Source organism: Osmerus mordax, chromosome 20, assembly GCF_038355195.1.
Source record: "Osmerus mordax isolate fOsmMor3 chromosome 20, fOsmMor3.pri, whole genome shotgun sequence".
Classification (NCBI taxonomy): domain Eukaryota; kingdom Metazoa; phylum Chordata; class Actinopteri; order Osmeriformes; family Osmeridae; genus Osmerus; species Osmerus mordax.
The window spans coordinates 4,741,123-4,762,349 of NC_090069.1; the positions used below are offsets into that span (position 1 = coordinate 4,741,123).

The 21,227-nt window shown below is 42.4% G+C and overlaps 1 protein-coding gene across 1 annotated transcript in view; it reads left to right on the top strand.

Annotated features, from left to right (window-relative positions):
• The first annotated feature begins 6,753 nt into the window (after window positions 1-6,753).
• The window catches only part of cntnap3 (contactin associated protein family member 3), a 55,979-nt gene continuing 41,505 nt past the window's right edge, over window positions 6,754-21,227 (top strand). Inside the window, exons 1-2 of the mRNA XM_067257949.1 lie at window positions 6,754-6,838; window positions 19,272-19,382. Coding sequence (XP_067114050.1) covers window positions 6,754-6,838; window positions 19,272-19,382 — 196 coding nt within the window. The remainder of the gene's footprint in view (window positions 6,839-19,271; window positions 19,383-21,227) is intronic.

Below are 21,227 nucleotides of genomic sequence, written 5' to 3' on the forward strand. Positions count from 1 at the left end.
TAATTCTAATCTTGAAATATACCCCAGGGCGGTGTTAAACGCATTAAGGGTTATTCAAGAGAGGGAAATATGTGATTAGAAATGACTAATTGTCAAAACCTGCCTGCATAAGAGCAATTTCCTTTTATGTGTCTCAATCATGTGACTACTTTACCATATTTGGAATACATCTTCTCTTCATGCCATGTGTGCTTCACCCAGAAGTTTTATTGGCAAATTCATATTTAAGTATCGAGCTCCATCTCTGCGATGCAAGCCACACATACAAGAGTACATGGTTCTGCTCATTGATTCAGAGACACTCCCAGTCTGATGGACACAAACTCCCTCAAGTCCAAATCCAGCTCTGCTCGGCTAACGTTCCACCTGAGGACTCCTGTCAATCATAGCTGATGCTGGAGATATGCTCTGGGGTCATTTTGGCCCTGAGACCCTCTGGTGTGAACCACTGGGCCTAATATCTCGCTCCACGACACACTCGATTCTGCACAGTTAGGTCAAACTCGACCCTAACTGCTCACAAAACACCAGATACACGCATTTGTCTGGTCAGGTAAGTCACCACACAGGAGGAATCTGCTCGTGGGCCAACAGTTGAAAAATCAGAAAACTGACAACTTATCAAGCTTCACATGTTCAGCATTACTTTATGACTGTGTTTCAACCACTGCAGACCATTGATTGATCAATACCCTACCATCGCATTTATAATGTCATTAGGCTGACTCATCCCAATACAGCATTATTTATGCGCTTTTAAACTGATTAAGTCTATACTATTGAATTCCTTCACCTAGTTGAGTGCAGTCTGAAGGTCCAATTTAAATCCATCGAAACCAGCCAGACAGATACATTCAGTGAATAAACTCAAGAAACAAGGACATCTTTAAACACCTATGATGTTCCAAAATATGTTGCTTACATCATGTTCCATCCTTCATGCACCATGTCTGTCCTGAATCAGGTGTTTTGGTACTCTGCCAAATCCATAACCGAGTAGGGTTGGTGCACACCTCGCACCTCTCCACAGGGTTGGTGAGATTCCCGGAACACCTGAGGCTCTGGAATGAGGTCACAGTGGGTTAGTGGCTGTTCTGACCGGGCCACTGGCCTTGATGAATTACTGGTCCAGAGAGCCAATACCATGTTCCCTCAATGTCAAGCCTTGTCAAGCCTTAGAAGCTTCAGAGAGACACTGGCCGTTTGTTTAGCATTCCTCAAACTGTCAGGCCAGTGGATTTTGTGGCTCAGTGGTTTAGGAACATCTGGCTCTAAAGGCCAATATGCTCTTAACATGATAGAAACCAAATTGCTTAAATTGAGTGCGTGGATCAATACTATATATAAGTTTTTTCCCTCTTACCTGTAGTGCTACTTACTATGCATCTAGTATATTGTTTTGATGTGAGTTTTCGAGTTTCAGCGATATTGGCCATAGAGAGTCTGCATCCTCTCTGGGGAAATCTTAACAATATGAATAGATTTACAGGTTTTGAGATGAAAATTACCATGGTAATATATTAATTCAAATGTAGCATGTGGGCAAAAATTCACTGATAGTGTACAAACACAAATCCATTTGGTAATAAGGTTTCATTTGGACCTAATTTGATCTAATCTGCACTGTCTTTCATCATGAGGTCAGAGGGGAGAAAACCAAGGCAACAAGCCAATACTTTGGGGTAATTAGGATCTAGAAGATAATGAAAAGCTGGTAGTTGTTACTCACCTTTGTGAACTGGTTTACATCAATAAGATTTCAATGAGATGGGAATTGCAGGAGAAATGTTTTAACATTTATATTCAGTGTTGACTGGACAGAATTACTCAATTCTACACTTTGTATGTCCAAACAGTTTGCAATACAATTTAGAGTACACAGTAAACAATTAGTCAATACTGCACTAACACATGACTTGAATTTAATCAGAGTCTTGAATTACTTGAAATAGAACCGAAGAACCTTGAGATATTTCCAACACAGTTGAAATCCATTTGAATTCCAGTAACTTCAACAAGCTGATCAATGTAAAACCTGTGAGAGTATAGCATTACCAGATGAATGTGGAGAACACCATTGACACGGTAGAGTGCAATACAGCAATCGTTAAATCATGTATTCTTGGCTGTAATTAATACTTTCAAAATGGGAAAAAGCTGCCATTAGTAGGATTCCCACCAGATTATATCAAAGCCATTACCGTCACACCAGTAAAATAACAATACTGCAGATCCAGAGGATGCATTTTCCGTTCCGCATGTCAGAGTGAAACAGTTAGACTGCCTACAAGTCTCTGTCAAGATATACGATACGATGTCATGACAAGCAATGCAACTCCAGGTATATCTAATTCTAAGTGGGCAACAAAAACTGGCCAACGTCATTTAGGCGTGATGAATTGAAAATGTTTGTAATAAATACAAAACAACACCTGGAGTTTGAAGTCACATGAGGGTGAAGCTCTGTCTGCCCCTGGATTACGGTAATCCTTGCTGTAAACGTGCTAATCCTTGACATGGAGAGTTATGCTATGTGGTGAGTTGAATCAACAACTACTATCATTGTCAAAGGCTTATAGAAACCTGTATATAATTCTGCAAGTGTAAAATTTGACAAAAGACACAGGCTCATGTAAGCCAAACAAATAGGATTATCGTAGGTGTTTTGGGTTTTTGTACACATTAAGGTTGAACAGGAACTGTTTTATAATCTCAGCCGAGGTTGACGAGATGATGTGGAAGAGAATGCTGAGGGTATACAGTGAGAATACAGATATGCTTTATTACTCTTTCTGGAACAAAAGTTGATAAAGATAAAGGGTGTTTTTATACATGAGATGCTATAGGACTCTAGGGAATTGACAATCTATATTTGAGACTCTATACCCTCTTTGAATTAGCAGCCGATAGTGAGAGAACGCAAAACTTCCACTGATGCATTTTATGCTTGCTTGGTTTGAACCCCCAGGCAGAAGGTGCTTTACTATTGCTGTATCACTTAATCAGGACTGGCATATGGTTGCTTTCAGATCTGGGTATTAACTTCTGTTATGGGTTTACCTGTACCATTAATCTCCTGTTATGACCTTATAATGCCAACTGGGGGCATGGTCGAGGGAAAGTTTGCTTGGAAGAAAACTTTAAGGAGGTATTCGGGAAACCTGAAGGGATTCATGTACAGTACTGTAGAAGATCTAAAAGAGACTATATTTGTTGGTCTTAATCAGTCTGCTTCCTGGCAAAACTTACTGGAGTATTGGTGAATAACGACAGCTTGTTTTGACATGGCGGTCAAACGTAACCGATAAGTAGAAAACTTCTCTTAATATGGCATGTTTTTTTTGTTCATGACTTTATTGGTGAATTAAAATGTTCATTCAGCCGATTGTGACTGGGTCAAGGCTCCTGTAGCACACTCTTGCACATAACAGGACCTGGACAATAGCCTCCTGTTCCTTGTGTATCTATCATTGAACCTGGAAAGTGAGCGCACAACCTATCATTTCCTAAATATGATCTTGTCGATAATTTTATCTCTGGCTGATCTAATCCTATCCGTGGCTTTACCACACTCCTAACCACACAATCAACCACTTAGGCCACTTAGGACTAAGTTCAAGCACAAAGCAAAATGTCATACTGACTACTGAACGTCAAGGGTAACAATGCATGTGAGATTTCATATATTTAGAGGGAGATTTCATTGTAAGTCAGCTCAGTTTGAAGGGTAACGTTTGCATGGGGCTCATTTCAGCCACTTCACTACGTCCTGTTGCAGGTTCCCTGGTTGTTTTTAATCTCTCTCCCTCTCTCCTTGAATGGTAAAGCAGCTCCATAAATTGCATTGCCTCCCCTCTACTTTATTTCCTCTCCTTGTGTGCGCTGAATTGTGGACCCATGAATTTATTAAGCCTGTAAAAGTCCTCATGCAGTTAGTCTACAAATTGCATCTCTCTATACATTTTGTAGTACTCTGTCCCTCTTGTCAGGTCGGATCGTGGCGACCTCCTCCATCTCCTCTATCCAAGAGAAGAAGCTCATTTACAATGGGTGGAAGCCCTGCCTCTCCAAACTGATGATTTACTCTTTATTGTTTCCCACACATGAAGTTGCTCGGAAAACCTTGATCTCCGAGTCCACTCAGCTCAACTGAAAGAAACTTTATAGCTTCCTTGGCCAACTGGCTAAACATGAACCACTGCCAGGGCAAAAGACCCAAAACACAGGCCAGCTGGTGCACTGAATTTAAAGCAGAGTAATTGAGTGTGTATTGATCATAGAGGGACTTGGTTTAGTATGCAAACAAAGGCTAGGTATAAAACAGTGTTTTCTAACAGGTGCTGAACGAAATGACTCACTCATTTGCCAAAGAATTAACCAACGTCATTACGAGTAACTATAGAGGACATGGGCCTAATGCGTGAATTATTCCATTTAGAGCAACTGCAAAATACTCACGCGCTAAAAAAAGACCGGAAAAGCCCCAACAAGTGCTTAAGTTCTGCATGGAGGAAATGTCTAATTTGCATTAATGTGCTCTCAGCAAGATAATGGCCCATTATGATTACTTACTCTACATAGCAACACCAGCAAAGCCATAGCCTATGCAACTGTTTCACAGTTTTCTTTTACACAAATACCATCTAGCCTATAAATTCAAATATTTACGATATACACAAGTTATAATACACAGAACTTAGAATCATATCCAGAGCAAATGTTTTCTATTTGATTATCCATGTTAATTTCATTTGATTTAACATGCAAACAGCTTCAAAGTTTCTGTGTATAATATTGTGTCAAATGGAAACGAGAAAGATCGCTGTACACATACAAAAGAGACATCATCGAGAACATTTGAAAAGCCTACAACGTATGACATTTTCATATTTCATCAATCTCTAGGTTCTACGTGCCCAGAACAACAGGCTTGCAGGCTGACGTTACTCTGGGTTTTGGCTGAATGGATTCCATGATTCAAACACCAGCAGTACCAGACCTGAGGTGAAGCTTATTGGACTACATCATGCCTTATCTCAGCACGCCCGCTACACTGAGGCCTCGCTCGTTCACATGCTTTTCACGTCTTTCTTTTTTTCCCCCCAAAGTCTTTTCAGCATCTTTGTTTGGTGGGATGGGACGTTACCATGGGAAAAAGCCATGACAACAACGACTGCGATCCCAAAACAAAGACAGGCAGCCCAGCAGGGAGCCTGTGTTACGGGACTCGCTCCTGGGAATCTAATGGCACCTCTGACTCCATTGACTTCAGTGTGCGTGAGCAAAGTTTCACTGCGAATGAGTCTTGGTGTGCGTGCGAGTTTAGGTTTGTATGTGTGTGTGTGTGTGTATGGGTGTGTGCATGTTTGTGTGTGGTTTTAGTGACAATACAGTACATATCCCAGTATAATATAGTAACAACATGAATGGATCACAATAAAGATGTGTATTTATCACAGTATCCACAACATTCATGGTAGAATGTGTAACAATACATTATTGAAGAACAGGTGGAGAACTCAAACGTTCAGGTAGAAATCATTTGTTGTCAAAAGGAAAGCGCTGTACTTGAACAAAACAAAACAAGAAAATCTGATCAGAAAAGCTTTCAGGTATTGTGGAGTCAGGAGACTCGAGTCAGTCAACAACCAACGACAGCGAACTGGCTGTGGAGCAAATGGGCTGGGGCCCACTTTGAAGCTCATGTTCCCTCTGTCCGTCAGTCTGACTCCCGTGTATTGTTTAAAAGCCTTTTACCTGCGAGGACATCGGATATGGCCATTAAATAGCCCAGTGGTTCTTGTAAGTGTAGTCTGTCAGCTGTGCACTGGTGTGTGATGCTTATGGGGAGCGTGTGATATCCCCTTGCTCTCCAACGGTGCCCTCCCCACCAAGCCCTCCATCTACGGATCCTGTTCTTCTCCTGTCCACATTTCCAGCACTCCTTCCTCTCATCGCTTCGTTAGTGGGAATAATTACAAAGACTGTACGTTTTAGAAGGCAGACATGTCCCTGCTCGCGGTCAGAACACTGGAGCAGAAGGAGGTGTTTGAGTTTTCTGATGGAACCTCGTTATAATGGCAGAAAATGGATGCGGAATATGGAGTGATTATTTCGATAGTATAAGCAACATGGTTGACCTACTCGTGGCCTTGATGGCCTTGATGGTCAGCGACAATACTATGTTGTCTGTTGTGCTCATTGGATGTGACCTTGTTTCAATGTGGGTGACTTGCTCAGCCAGTATCTTTAACTGCATGACTGGATGCTATTCTCAGCAGTCTTCCTCAGCTTGAGAACAATGTCATAGTCTATTGTCATATACAACAACATATGACATCTCCATACAACCATGTTGACTATGAATAGAGGGAATTATTAATGGTTGGGAAGGTAGGAGTAGATTGGGGGCATTCATGAGCCCATATCGTCAGCATAACCATATACATACACTGGTGGGTCACCTTATCAAACCACTTAATAAGATGTTTTATGATATAATTTGGACAAGTGTTCTGTTTTGGTAATAGTGAGTTGCCACTTTAAACTCGACAAAACGGGGGATTAACTGTGGGTGTGCCTATGCCACTGCACGCTGAATGTAGGCAACTCTTCCAAGAGTCGGCAGATGCCGGATGGCACTATAAGTGCACACTGCACAGAGCGAACGCTCAGCGGAGCACTGAGGCGCGCGAGATTCTTTGCTGAGCTAGAGGAGGACAGTCTCCTCCGGTAGCATCTCGTCTTTTCAACATGGATTTAGGGATCAAAAGACACGGTGGGATGTTTATACAGGTTGCAGTGCTGCTTTCCTACTCATATGGAGCAATTGGAAGAGGTGAGCGTTGAGCAAGGTGTTCTTTCCTATAATGTCATGTATTCCCATTGTGGACCCGCTGTTGCTTGACCAGCGCGGAATGCGTTCTGCTGTTAAGTTTTTTTTATTCATATATATATATATTTGGTTTATTGCTGTGTGAACTTTAGTGTACGACCATATTATGGATACTGGCATAATCTGGTTTGGTGATATTTTTGAACATGTTCCTTTTGGATATAATAAAGTTGGCTACTTTATACAAATAAATGATTACGCAGATATTGAACTTGATGCTTGTAGAATGCTTATAAGCTCGCATAACCAACTTATCAAGCCGCTGGATTTATGATAATGGCATAGTTTTACCTTAGCCTTCACACGTTCGGAAATTCTTTTTCGGGCTAGTCACCCACCCATTCTCTTTGGCCATGTGGAGGGGACCCGCTGTGCATGATGCTGCAGCTTTAGCTTGTAGGTATTTTAACAATCGGCCATCACAATCTATCTGTAACTGGAGTATATGAAATGTCAGGCTATCCTGCTTGTGAATTTATCCACAATTTAATATCACTGCCTGCCTCTATGAAAGTCAAACGCGATTATCACAGCATCGAATTTACGGATAGAGAACACTGATAGGAGCTGCCTAAATGCAACAAAAAAAAGTCGCTTGACCATCTGAACAACAGACACATCTCGTCAAATCGAGGTTTGTACAAACAATGCAGGCCACAAATCCAAAGATCAAAATGAAATTCCCGCATTTACAACTAATATGCACAGTATGCTTAAAGCTATAATTCAGGTTAGTTGAATAACGGTGGTTTAACGAGGTTATAAAGCCTAATGCACGCCAGCAGTTGCAGCATTAAACTATTTTCAGAAGATCATAAGTGACCCAGTGAGACCTTTAATGATCACAATAATCTAGACATGTTGAAGCCTACTGTCATATTGAACGACCTGCCTAACGGCAACAATAACCTGTGCTGGAGTGCCATGTGACAGGTTTCTGTATGAGTTTCTGATTCTCCTCAAGCAGGGTCAGCGAGAAGGAGAGATTGGAGATAGACAGAGACAGAAAGTGTGAGAAAGAGAGAAAGAGATCCGTGAGATGTGTATAATGAGATGAATCTGGATTGTAATTTAGGCAGATGGCTCTTAACTTCTCTGGACCTTGGCTCTGCACAGTCACACTACACCAAGTGCATCCCTGAGTCAAACAGTTGCCTGCATTGGCCGTGACACTGCCAGTTTCTCTCATCCGAGCAGAATTCACACTTAGCATACAGGGTGAATCATACTAGCATGATAACTTGCTCTTGAAAGTGGTAGCTCTGATCGTCGCCCAGCGACTTAGCTCAGCAGTTTCATAGCTGCGGGACATTATGTACCCTAACTTTAATAAATTATCACAAACCCAAGGATGCAGAACTGACAGGTGTTGTTCGGGTTCACTTGTCTTCAGAGTCTTGTACATTTTGTGTTTGCCCTTCGGCGTAAAAATGTTGGTTTCTTGATGTGATGCAAATATTACTATCCTGCAGTCGACATCAATGTTACTGTAGTAAACTGATGATGAGGTGGCACATGCCAAGGCGAAAACATATCTCTGTTCTCGTGAACCCTGTCAAAGATAAATCCTCACCTCTTGTTGTTTGATGTTGTCTTTGAAGTTGTAACCATCCATCACAAAACGGTTCTCTCCACAGCTTGGTGAATAAAGTGAAGAGTCGCTATTTGGAATAGCTAGACTTTTATCTTAAAGTGCTCTTGATTAGGGTGCTTATAGACTTCCACATGTGGGATGAGGAGGTGGCTGGCCCTGATGTGCTGGATGGCCTCTAGGTTCTTATCTGGGGTGGGTCTCGGAGAGGGAGGGTTAATCAAAGGACTGCTGCGTTCGATAGAACCCTCAAGACCAGAGCATCTTCAGAAGTTCTGCCGAGGAGTAGAACGGAGTAGAACGTCAGTTCTCAGCTGGAGATGCAGCATTTCCCTCCAAGTGACCCATTTTCCGACAAGTTTGTATTTTATTTTGGTCCGAATGTTGAATTAAATATACACATTCCTCGCAATATCTGAATTACATTTCACATGCAACACTTAATTAGATGATGACTAATCTGAGCATTACACTTTGACTTGTAACCATGAGTCATCCTATAGTGTACCTCTGTGGATCTAAATAATGGAGATATTATTATTTGGAGGTTACATGCTCTCCATGGACCTGGTACACAAAGTTTCTATTTAAAGCAGGCTTTCTGACAGTGCTGGTGAGATCATCTGAATTCAAACAGACCCAATAGGTTTAGTTCGCGTTCAACCTTTAACAGCTTCGGGAGGCAGCATATAAATGTGATTTAGCTTACGTTGTCATCCACAGGGCTCGATGGATATCTGAACCAGGCGAAGAAGAGAATAAATCATGCACATGAGGGTGTTATGTGGATACGGTAACTGACCATGTGTAGGACATGTCAGTGGTTTCCACTTATCTCATCATATCGTTAGCAGGTGGCTCAGTGCAAACTCAAGGAACCCGGGCTCTTCCGAGGCCGTATAGAAACAGGCCTCCCTTAGCCTTTTATCTCTTTTCAGGGATGATCCAAATCTAGAGGCACCAGAGCGTGCGCTCTAATCACGGCCTAATGACGGATAATGGCATTGCACCACACTCCTATGCAGGGTGCCCACAGCTAAAAGTGAGTCACTCTCCCCACCAGTTTGTGGGGTACTTTCCAGTCATAACTATGATGTCAGCTTTCTCTCTCAACCCACACAGGCAGTAAAATCAATGACAGGCCTGGAGCTAGCAGGCAGCTTGGGGGGGGGGGGGGGACATCAGGAGAGGTGCCCCCTTTTGGCTGAGTCCACCGACTGCTCCCCAAAGGTGTTTACATGGTGGTAGAGTTGGCTGCTGGTAGAAGCTTCAGGGCAACTTTTCGTTGAGCTTTGATTGAGACTCGGGCTTCGGGATATGGTCCCCTGTCCTCCCATATGAGCCAGATAGTGGGATTAATCCAGGGAAGAATATGCCTGGAGCGGCAATGATGTACTGTATATTTCGCCAGACCGTGTGGCTTCATATGCAGCTGTCTCATCAGAATTGATAACTTTTCAATGAGCCAGTTGTTTGTATTGTGAAGACCATAAACTACTGAATAAAATCAATTTGGTTTGAATGTGTGGCGCGTTTCCTTGCGAAGCCCACTGTCCATTATGATTCATGAGAGGGTGGCGTCTTCGAGAGCTTGGAAGAGGGAAGGGGATAGTGGCGAGGATAAATCACCCTCATATTTCTTCTTTACTGTCATTTATGAAAATGTGTATAGAAGTCGAGCCGTGAATGGGAACTTGTGATTGTCAAGGTTATACAAAGGGAGCACCGCTACTTTTTTTTACCGTGAGAACATAGGACTGACAGTCATGAATCTAGATTTATTAACGCAGGCAGCAGTATTTAAGCGTCAAATTGAAAAAGAACTGCGACCCATCTATTTATGATTCTATCCCGTTCCATTCTATATTTGCTCAAGGCCAGTTCACCAAAAAGATTGGCACCCAAAAACAAAATCATTCATCACATGAGCCTGTCATCATCGCAGGTGAGTTATTGGTCATTCATACTTTGTCAGCGTTTCCAGTCATACATCCAAGCTTGAGTTCTGTACTCAACTACTAGTAGATTAATAAATCACTATTGAGAGGCCTTCATTTTAAGTGAGTGAGAACTTAATTCACACAGTTTTACTGCAGAGCAGAATTCCACCAAATGCGTAAAGTTAGCTGAGTTACTGCAGGATCCTGTAAGCTGTGCAGAGAAACTGGAAGGTTCCTGGCGAACAGTGAAAGGGCGCAAACACACTGGTTTCCCCCAGTGGTCCCCCTCTACTTCCTAGCCCATCAGTGACATTGTGGGCTCAATCTCCCATTTCATTCTCCAGTGGTTTTCCCTTGGAGTTAAAGAAGAGGAGGTGACCCCAGCAGTAAACTCAGATCGGATCAAGACAAGAAGCGAGTTCTCCAACTCTGCTCAACCGCTACCTTAGAAGGTTACCTGCAGTTTCTGCGTTTGTGCGAGTGGTGTAGTTGGAGTTCAAACTCAGCTTTCCCCATAGACGTGAGTAGACAAAGTAGCCTGCGAAGCTTAAGTTTTGGATTTTTTGCAGTTGCTTTGGAAAGCGGACGCACGTCCAGTTTCAGATGAGTCTTGTGTGGCCGCTGAGCCCCACGCCTCTGTTACTCTGCTGTGTTTAGATCCATCTTTTATGAGTTGCATCAGTCAGGAGACCTCATCTGTAAACATGAGCCATTCCGACCTTCTGACGGTGACTGTCAAAGGTTGAAAGCTACAAAGTGATCAAAGACAACGATTTTGAGATCGTGTAGGGTTCCACAGAAACTCTGTAAAGCTTCTTTGCTCATGATGTCAAGAGATGAGAAATCATTCTGTACCTGTTTTTACATCGGAGATCATTGCTTTTTTGATTCATTGGGTGTGCTTTGCCTTCGGCAAGGGCACAACCTTTGTTCTCTCACATGTATATTATTATTCTTTTTATTATGACTACCTGTAGCAGAACATTCGTTTTGCATCTGGGGGATAGCTAGGCTAACTATAGCTTTACTGCAAGGCAGCTGCAGAAACGCCACAAGCAAAGAGGCCAGGGTGATAACTATTTACTCATTTTACTATGTGATATGACACACAATTGTGATGTGTAATGTACAATATAAGCTGATATTATTAAGGAAGTACATCTACTTTCGGAAACAGTAGTCTACTATTTCACTGAAGTATTAGCATCATGACATTAGCCTGTGTTGCCCGGGCAACACATACTACAGTGGTCTATGATGTATCTGTTTTCAATCATTAAAATAAACATTCCTCACATATACATTTTCGTTGTAGGATTTATTATGACATTAGATTACAAGTAAACGATTTGTGGGTGAAATTATCATTACCTGTGGTTTCAATCCAGTGTATCACTGCAACGCTGTACTGTAGCCTACGCGAGACACTACAAAACATCTACACAGCTGTTTAGGAAGTCAAACGGCAACAGAACATGTTCGGCACTCCCCTTACTTAAATCAAAAGTCTATCTAACTACTAACCTGAACTTCATTGCCACAGCCTAAACTTTGTCAATCTGTTCATGAAAATAATTAATTTCAGCCTAAACCGTACAACGGAACGTTAAATCCAATTCAACCAACGCAATCGCTACCAAGACGAACACAGCAGTAGTGTACCGTAGTAGTACAATTTACCGGGGCAGCTTCTCCACACAGGGCTATATCGCATTTTGCGTGTTACTGACAATGATCGCTACCAGTGAGCTTTTTATGAATGAGCGATTTTCCACTAAATAAATGTCAAGCTTATTTACGTTTTGGGAGGCATATTTTCAGTTAGCAGATGGTACTGTTTGAATCGCGATTCCATCTTCTACCTGCCGGGTAACGTAGAATAATCTTCAAAGGGGGTTCTTTGTTAATGAATGAATGCAATGAGTAGGCTAAATGCTTTAAAATATCACGAGAAGGGAAAAACTTAAAAGGACGTTTAAGTCATAGAGATTTGGTACATTTTTACACCGCCAAATTTATTCGTTTTGATTCAACGATGAGGCTGCCTCTTGCAGGGGAAATGAGAAGATATCTATTTCATTCTACACTTCACTCGTATTTTCAGTTGTAAATGAGCAGCAAAAAAATGCTTTTAAATCTATGTAATCTTTATGAATAATAAGTATGCATTTTTATATAAAATATAGAGAAATATCAGTTGTAAAAATGTCATCCAAAAACGGACCCCTGTGCAACCGAAGCAAGCAAGCACACCCTACAATTTCCCCAGAAATTGTACCCTCTCTAGTTATTGGTTGAAATACTGATGTACTGTAGGTGACCTAAATATGATATTGTATGTATGTCGCATATGTGCATTTGAGTGTATAATATCTACATTATGACTCCGCTAAGCGCTTCAGTTTAGTTAGTAATAAAAGTCCACCCAGGGCTATGTTGCCTAACCTCATGTTCCCTAAAAGCCTAGTGATAGCACAGCTAAGGGACCGGGGCATGTAATTAGCGGGTTGTTCAGGAGCGGCAAGTAAATAATGATAATCACCTGGAGCTTACCTAATTATTCATTCAATTTTACTGCTCATACCCAAGTGGATCCTCCTCAGCGATATCAGGAATATGGTATAATAAAGCGGGCTTCGCTGCCACTCCACTGACTGGGTCATATTTCAACTTCAAATTTCTTTCAAGATAATTAGTACAACATGCGTATGCTCAGTGTTACTATGAGGGAGTGGGGATTTTTGGGTGCCAGTGATCCGTTCTAGCAGTAACTGAAAACCTGCGCTCATTCCAGCGACTTTCGCACCGAAAAATCTAATGGATTTCTTCACACTGCATTACCGACGTGTAGATAAAACACTTCAACATGAGAAACTGTTGCTTGAGCAAATGAAGACACTTCTCGGAGTGTGTGTTTGTGTGTGTGGGCGCAGGGGAAATTTTACAAATGTTCCCCCCCCCCCCCCCCCCCCCCCACACACACACACACACACAAAAAGAACAGTCAAACAGTGCCATGACACCGAACAGAACATCCTCAACATCTGAGGATGTTCTGTTCGGTGTCATGGCACTGTTTGACTGTTTGGTGTCATGGCAGTACAGTGGCCATTTCAGTCTGTGAGGCCTCACGACAGCTCCCCTCTGAGGGGTTCCGCTGGGGCTGAAACTCTGTCGGGGGATTTGGGTTTCAATGACACAGAGGAAAAAACATGGAGAAAATGTGATTATCTTTGGAGAACTTTTAAGAGGAGCGCTTATGGTTAAGTATGTCCTCGGGGATATCTTGTGGACCGAATGGCTTTAAATCAGGGAGTACAAGCCACCATGGAGTGCAGTATACGCACACCAGAGCTTCTTCTTCGAAGCTTATGCAAAATTCAAGTGGCAGTGCAGTTGTGGATAAGCAAATGAAAATGGTGCCGTTTTTCAGGTCAGGTCTGTGTTTGAGACTGAGACCACTGCAGAGGCCCTTCTAGTCTCTCATGATGCAAGAACATATGTTTGTGGCTTGTGGTTAAGTTTGAATGTAGGTTGCAGTTGAATTATGTACGGCAAAAAGACCTGGGCCCGTGTGTAATTCAGTAAAGTTCACATGTGGGAAACGTGTTTAAAAGGTTTAATAGGGCCCTTTAATTATGTTTATTCAAGGAATATGAGGTGGTAAATGGTTAGTAACCTAATGGTGATAATATTTGCGTGATAAACAGTGTCAATTTCATGTGGAGCCTGACTGGTATATGTAGGTGAAGCGGATGGTATGTGTTGCGTCTGACTTCAACTTGAAAAAATACCAATTAAACTGCACCTGAGGCTTTGCCCCAGAATTGCAGTAGGTTCATGAATTGCTTTGTTTTTCTTTCTGAATTGTGTTGTATAAGTATTCTTTTCATGAAATATTAGATTAGCCAATTCCAGATATTCCAGACAGATAGTTAACAGTCCAGGGAGCAATTTGTCTAAGCGGTGTTGTCTGAATAAGATTGATGGCCAAGTTTGGCAGTAAAAAGCCTGGGTTATGTTCAAACTCCAGTTACAAATGTGTCTGAACTAAAAGAAATTCCCTTTGTGCGACTCTGAGTTCTTGTAGCTGTCGCTGTAATAAAATGTGAAGATTCAGGATAGAGCTAAGGCCATTATGCAGCTACACTTTCAAGACTGAACTTCCGAATAGCAGAAAAGTATTATTTTAATCACTTTCAACTATCTCTGTGTGGTCACCCCCCATTGTTACGCTGTTGTCTTAGCAGCGAAAAAGACGAGCGCAGAACGTGTTGATATCCTTTCAAAGACAGCGATAGCGGCCATGCAGAGTTTAATTTATACAGGAATGCCTTGCCCAGGCATCATAAGAAATGGTCTTGCATTGTTTATGTGGATCTGTTTTGAAGCGCTTGAGTCGGGGTGTCACCAGCATGACAGGTGTGTTTACTGGAGATGAAGGTAACAATGAGAAGGATCAGACACTCCTGTGTTTGTTGGTGCTAAGCTCCCTATTGGACTCCTCCCATACCTCAACCGGAGATTCCTGCTGGGAGAGTTGTTGCCTGAGGACAGCCAGAGACAGGACAAGTTGGATTAGAGCTAATGTACAATGGCATTGTTTGAGTAATGCTTCTGTCAACGAACCATACACAGAGTTCACTTTTACTGCCTCCAGTGCGTCCCTTCAGGCCCAAGTACTTCAAGTCCCAGTTTGGCTACTGCCAGCTTGTTGATCAGGCTCTTCAGAGTTGGCATCCTGTCCTAAACAAGCGACCGTAGAGCAGAGGAACACAGCGGGACTCGGGTATAAAGTCTGGAGAGGGGCTTGATGAAGCCTCTTACTAAGCTGAAACCATCATGAGGCCGCAAAAACTCTGTGATTATATAGAGAAAATACGCTATAGGACTTGCTCTGAAGAGGCTAGAAGAATATTATTTTTTGGGGGGGGGTAATAACAGTTAATCAGGGAACAGGGCAGTTTGGCCCTGTAGTTGTATGTCATTTCAAACTCAGGCATTGCTATTGTGCAGTGTACAGTATATGGCAGGCAAAGGCTGCTGGGGTGCTTGCATTAAGTTTCCCCCAAAATTCTAGATGTCTGTGATATTTTTTAGCATACACATAAATTGGTGGGTCAATTCTGTATTTAGTAGCGTTATTCGAAAGCAATTTATGGGCTCATATTTTTTCATGCTAACAGGGTAAAATAAGCAGTCAAGTTTTGTATTGGGGACATTTGTCCCTGTGAGGTTCAGTGTGTTCCACTCCACAGAAGCTGTTTCTCTTCCTGTGGCAGTTGGTCTAAATGTTAGCCACAACAGGTTGGCCAAAAGCCCAATGGCACTCTCAATCTGGCCAATTAATTCTCTGCCAGAGGAAGAAGCTAATTAAAACAGGGAATGAAGAACCCCTCCGCTGTTACTACATTCAGTTAGCACATTTGGGTGTGTTGCAACTACTTCAATCCATCTCGGGAGGAATCCCCATGGGTCAAGATGGCAGGACTGAAAGTTGTGCAGAATGGCAAATAGAACACAACCACATTTTAGCCACCTCAAAGATGATTGTTTCCAAGACCCCTAGAACAGGCATCCGTGGCCCCTCTCATTATTTTCCCGCTTGCACATATGCTGAATCCTCAAATACCTCAAAGAGTGGCACTGAAACCTCGCTGAAGATCAACACCCTAAGCTTTTCCACCTCCCCACACCTTCTTCTGTTTGCGAAGCGTTGGATCAGGTTTATTAGTATTCCCACCTTACCTCCATCATCATTCTAAACTATGGGCAGTTTGTTATTTCAGCAGGATGGGAACCCGGAGATGGATGAGGCTGAGCCCAGAGTGACTGTCTCCCTTCTTCGCGAGCTCCTGCCAAGAACCACCCTCTTATCAATAGCGATTAAACACCTTCGATGGGTTCAGAGGCTCCTGACACTTGTGTGAATGTGCCATCAGAGTGCAGGTGCCATCATTATTTAACAAATGATATCAAGTAGTCAATGAGCGACCGTCTGATGGATCATTGCCACGAGAAAATCAGCAAATAAAACTCAATGGGAAAACGGAACGCTGTCAGTTGATTTGCTAGCCTTGTGGGGGAGTAGCCGTTTACATGCGTTTTACAAAGCTGGTTTTAGCACCAAGCCAAGGTAGAGGTCATCACAGTTCAATGAGAGGATGTGAACTAGACTGGTGCTCTGCCTTTACTTCTGGTTCCCTCGATGCTGTTTGTGCCTGGCTGATCCCAGTGTCAGGGTCAGCTCTTAAATACTAGACGACACCAAGAAAATGGTTTTCTGTTTCCAGACTTTCCAGACCTTAAAAAATAAATATATGTTAACGAATTACCCCTCTCGTCGTAATTTTCTGTTGAGGTGCTTGTTTTAGGAGCACACCTTCTAATTTCACTTCTCAAGTATAATTGAAGACTTTTACCTCATTATCCCAACTAATATCGACAGCTGAGTATGAGTATAAGTTATCTTGAATAAGGATCAGGGGGTCAGATGGCTGAGCGGTTAGGGAATCGGGCTATTCATCAGAAGGTTGCCGGTTCGATTCCCAGCTGTGCGAATGACGTTGTGTTCTTGGGCAAGAACTTCACCCTACTAGCCTCGGGAGGAATGTCCCTGTACTTACTGTAAATCGCTCTGGATTAGAGCATCTGCTAAAAGATTAAATGTAATGTAAATGATCAGAGGTTTGTCAAAAAGCGATCTTGATCATCATAAAGTTGATTCACGTGGACTCAAGTGGCCTAGATTTATTGGTGGGAGTTATGCTACCAGGTGTGGGTTGAGTACTTCTGTTTAATTGGCTGGTTTTGGTTTGAGTTGGTCTGTTGTGTAAGATGTCTGTAGTCTATGTGAATGTAACTACAGAAGATCACTAAATGGCTAATACTGACCTTTTGTATAATACGGTATGGGATTAATGTTAAGACCAGTGACAGGAGGCACACACAGTCACATGAGGGGAAATCAGGAGTGCATGTGTTTTATGGATAAAGGCATCTGCTAAATGAATAAAACGGGATAATGGGAAATGTAATGTAGAATGTAATGAGTTGGATGTAAGAAGTGATCATTGTAAGTTAAAACCTACTGTACTAAATAAAGTTGTTTCTGGATCTGAAACAGGCTTACCACTGTATTTCAGATTACATTTTGGATTTTCTTGATAGAACTTCCTTTTAGCAAACTTGATAGCTGTACATTCAACTGATTTGGTAACGGGCAAATGGGTTGATTGTTTGGACCTTAAATGGTTCACATACCCAGCATGGCCCGGTTTAATAGAGTATGCAGCTCTAGGGATAGTGGTGATTAGTTTAGGAGGAAGAGTTGCTGTTCAAGCGCCTGTGGTCCCCGAAACATGCTGTGGAGCCTGAGACAGATGGGAATGCAACTGTTTTGTTCTGTGAGTTTGATTAGCCTTTGTTTCTTCTTTGTTTCTGCTTTTCTTTCTTCCTTGCTGCTTTCCTAGCTGTAACTTATCTTTGCACACCTCCATCCTTGAAAGTTATCTCTTTGTGTCTTGTCTGGGCTCTCCTTTTGGAGTGTAACACGCCCTTACAACTGACCTCAGCACAAAAGCAAGCCCATCCAAGACTCCTAATAAAATGATGCAATGACAGCATTGTTGGATGATTTAGACTCTCCAATGTTACGTAGGTAACTTCTCTAGGAGGGCCCTGACAGTAGACACAAAACAAATGTACACACCTAGTGCGACTTTGGCATTTTAGGTTAACGGGGCATCCACAAATCCTAGAATGTTGAATGTTGCGCATGCTGAAACTTAATTGGATCTTACAAGAACTGAAATAATCCTTCTGTTGAATTAAGAGACCCATTCACATGAATATGTTATCAAGAAAAAATGTAATACCCTTCATTAAAATGAGCATATTATCATTGAGATGACAGCATTGAAGCCTTTCCTGGTAGAACAATGCCATAGATTTGGGCAGGCGCTGAATACATTACGAAATCCATTGCAATATTACGTGCTGTCTCTGATATGAAATAACCGTAAGGGACTTAGTTTGAGGCAGTAATGTTCATTTGTGGTTGCACATCAATAACCATTTGAATATGGGTGCACTTTCAGACCATTTCATTACATAAACTCTGTAATGTTCGCTTCAGGTTTCTCTTCATTCTTTAAAAAACAGCAATAAAAACATAATTACATGGATGGAGTGTGTGTGTGTGTGTGTGTGTGTTTCTGTGTTTCTGTGTCGGTACAATATGCGTGTTTACTAAACCTCCAGTCATAAACATAAAAGTGTATGGAGCATGAAAACGTCTCTTCAGAGACTCAGTTCCTACTGCCAGCTTGTTTTTATTAACCAGAGTGTTCGGTCTAACAGACAGGACTTGATGTGCTCATTGAATCGGACATAATTAGAGCAAAAGGACATGTTAGTATGGGCCACAGTTGAGATTGTAAATGATTACCTTCCCCTGCTCTTGTCTGGATAGTAAAGCTATCTACCTCAGTAGTAGAGGTGCTGTCGTCTCTACCTGCTGACTCCTCTTCTAGAATGTCTACTTCTAGAATGGTAATCTTGGAATTTTATCAGAATTGCATGTCATGTTTTTATGGCTAGTACCTTGTATGCTTTAACATGAGGTGTACAGGTGAACTGAAGGATACAGTACTACAGGGGGATGTGACAACTGATGATGAATTTGATGCTGTTCTGTGAATGAAAAGGGAATGCAGCAATTCAGAATTCCAATCCTGGCAAAGGGCATTGGATGTTGAGCCACGTACTTTCAAATGTAAACCTCTCTAACATTGTTCTAGAAGACCCCTAATGTAATATGTGTGTTCTGTGATTGGTTTGACAGAGATCTGTGATGGCCCTCTGGTGTCAAACCTGCCCCAGTCATCCTTCAGAAGCTCCTCCCAGTTGTCAAACAGCCACGGGCCTGGCTTTGCCAAGGTCAACAGAAGAGATGGTGAGTACTGAACATTCTTTAGCTGGCAGAACACTACAAGTTTGGACGAGATACACAACACGTTGCTCACTGTGATTCCCACACACACGGCTGGATGTGTAAACAGGCCGCGGGCTTCGGAAATCTACGGCTTTTACAGTGCTATGTTACAGCGCTGTTGTTTAGGGGTCTGCATTCTGTTCAGCATCGATAACTATTTCCATGGCAGGAGATGACAGCCTGGCTGATTCCAGGTATTCCCGGGTTCTGTTGTGTTGGAATCCATTAGCCCAGCACCATGGACAGTGGCTGTTCTGATGCTCGCTGGTGCAGCATTGAGAGGCTCCCCATAGCACAGTGGTTAGAGAGCATCAAAGGCAAGGCTGAGCAGCCGCAGCAGTAACAGCAGCAGGGCAGGGAGAGAACAGGCTGGACGAGCGAGAGGGAGAGGGAGAGAGAGAGAGAGAGAGAGAGGGAGAGAGAGAGAGAGAAAGAGAGAGAGAGAGAAGGGGAGGGAGAGAGAGAGAGAGATAAAGAGAGAGCAAGGGAGGAAGAGAGAGAGAGAGGGGGGGAGAGAGAGAGACAGAGAAAGAGACAGAGAGGGAAGGAGGGAGGGAGAGATAGAGAGGGAGGGAGAGATAGAGAGGGAGGAGAGATAAAGAGAGAGAGAGTCTCTAGGGAGGGAGTGATAGAGAAAGAGAGAAAGCAAAGAGGAGCTGCACTCGCTGCATCCCTCCAGACCTTCACCTGGTCCTGTACTGCAGGTATATTGGAATACTACATCACAGGCCCTGTGCAAGGTTGCCCTGCCACACCATCAGAATAAATCTGAATTGTGAATCGCCCACTCCAGTAAAAATTCAAGAGGTAGTTTGGTTGGATGCTGATGCAAGGCTTTGCTGTCAGAGAAAAAAAGGTATTATGGTGGTGCTTTGTTTAGATTTGGATGGAAATGGGAGGGTTTTGCGGTTTATCCTAGCATGAAAGCTGAGAATCTGTTGGAAAACTGTTTTCTTTTAGGCACATAAGAGGATATTTGGGAAGGATTTTTTTTCACACAGAGACTAAACACAGCTGAGCTGACAGACTGCTGTTTTTCTGCCTGTTTAATGAAACATTAAGGTTACAGTATACCGCCTGATCTCTGTGTTTGCCAACCTGATTTGGCACAGCGTCCTATGTTTCAGAGGCTACTGTAGTTCCCTGTTTGTGATTTCGAAGAAACCAATTTACCTTTTGTGGATGGTACTGTACTGTGTCCAGCAGGGAAAAATTTTGATCTCCTCTCTACAACTCATCCCAAACCACCATACACATCCTCACCTGCCAAATGACATCTGAGAAAAGGTCATTTCGTTTAGGCCAATGATCACCCAGCTATGATTCCATTCTCTGAGGTTTGGGATAGGCAACGTCTTTCCAAGGCACTAATACATGCTTCTAAACCCCTGAATCATTAGACTCTTGACTCAAAGTGATACTTTAGCCTTTGTGTTGGGAAGGGTGCACAGTATCTCACAGAGAAGCTCAGATTAGGGAAACTGTAATGCTTAATGTATTCTTCAAAAGCAGTTAAAGGTTAGAAGACAGTGTCTCTCAAATGACTTCTCCACATAGAAGTCGACACAAGCCCAGCAGTTCTTAGAAGAAATCAATGATGATTCCATCTGATTTACATCTTTGCCTGCCCATGTTAACTCTCAGCATCCCGTGTGATGCCCTGATTTTATTTACTCGCAAGATGAAGATAAAACCATAAATTACAGTGATACCATTTTCAGCTGAATAGCTCACACCATAGATTCTTTGCAGACATGTTTTTCTTTCCATTGCGCTTAGATACAATACGTCAAATGTTGGCTTTTC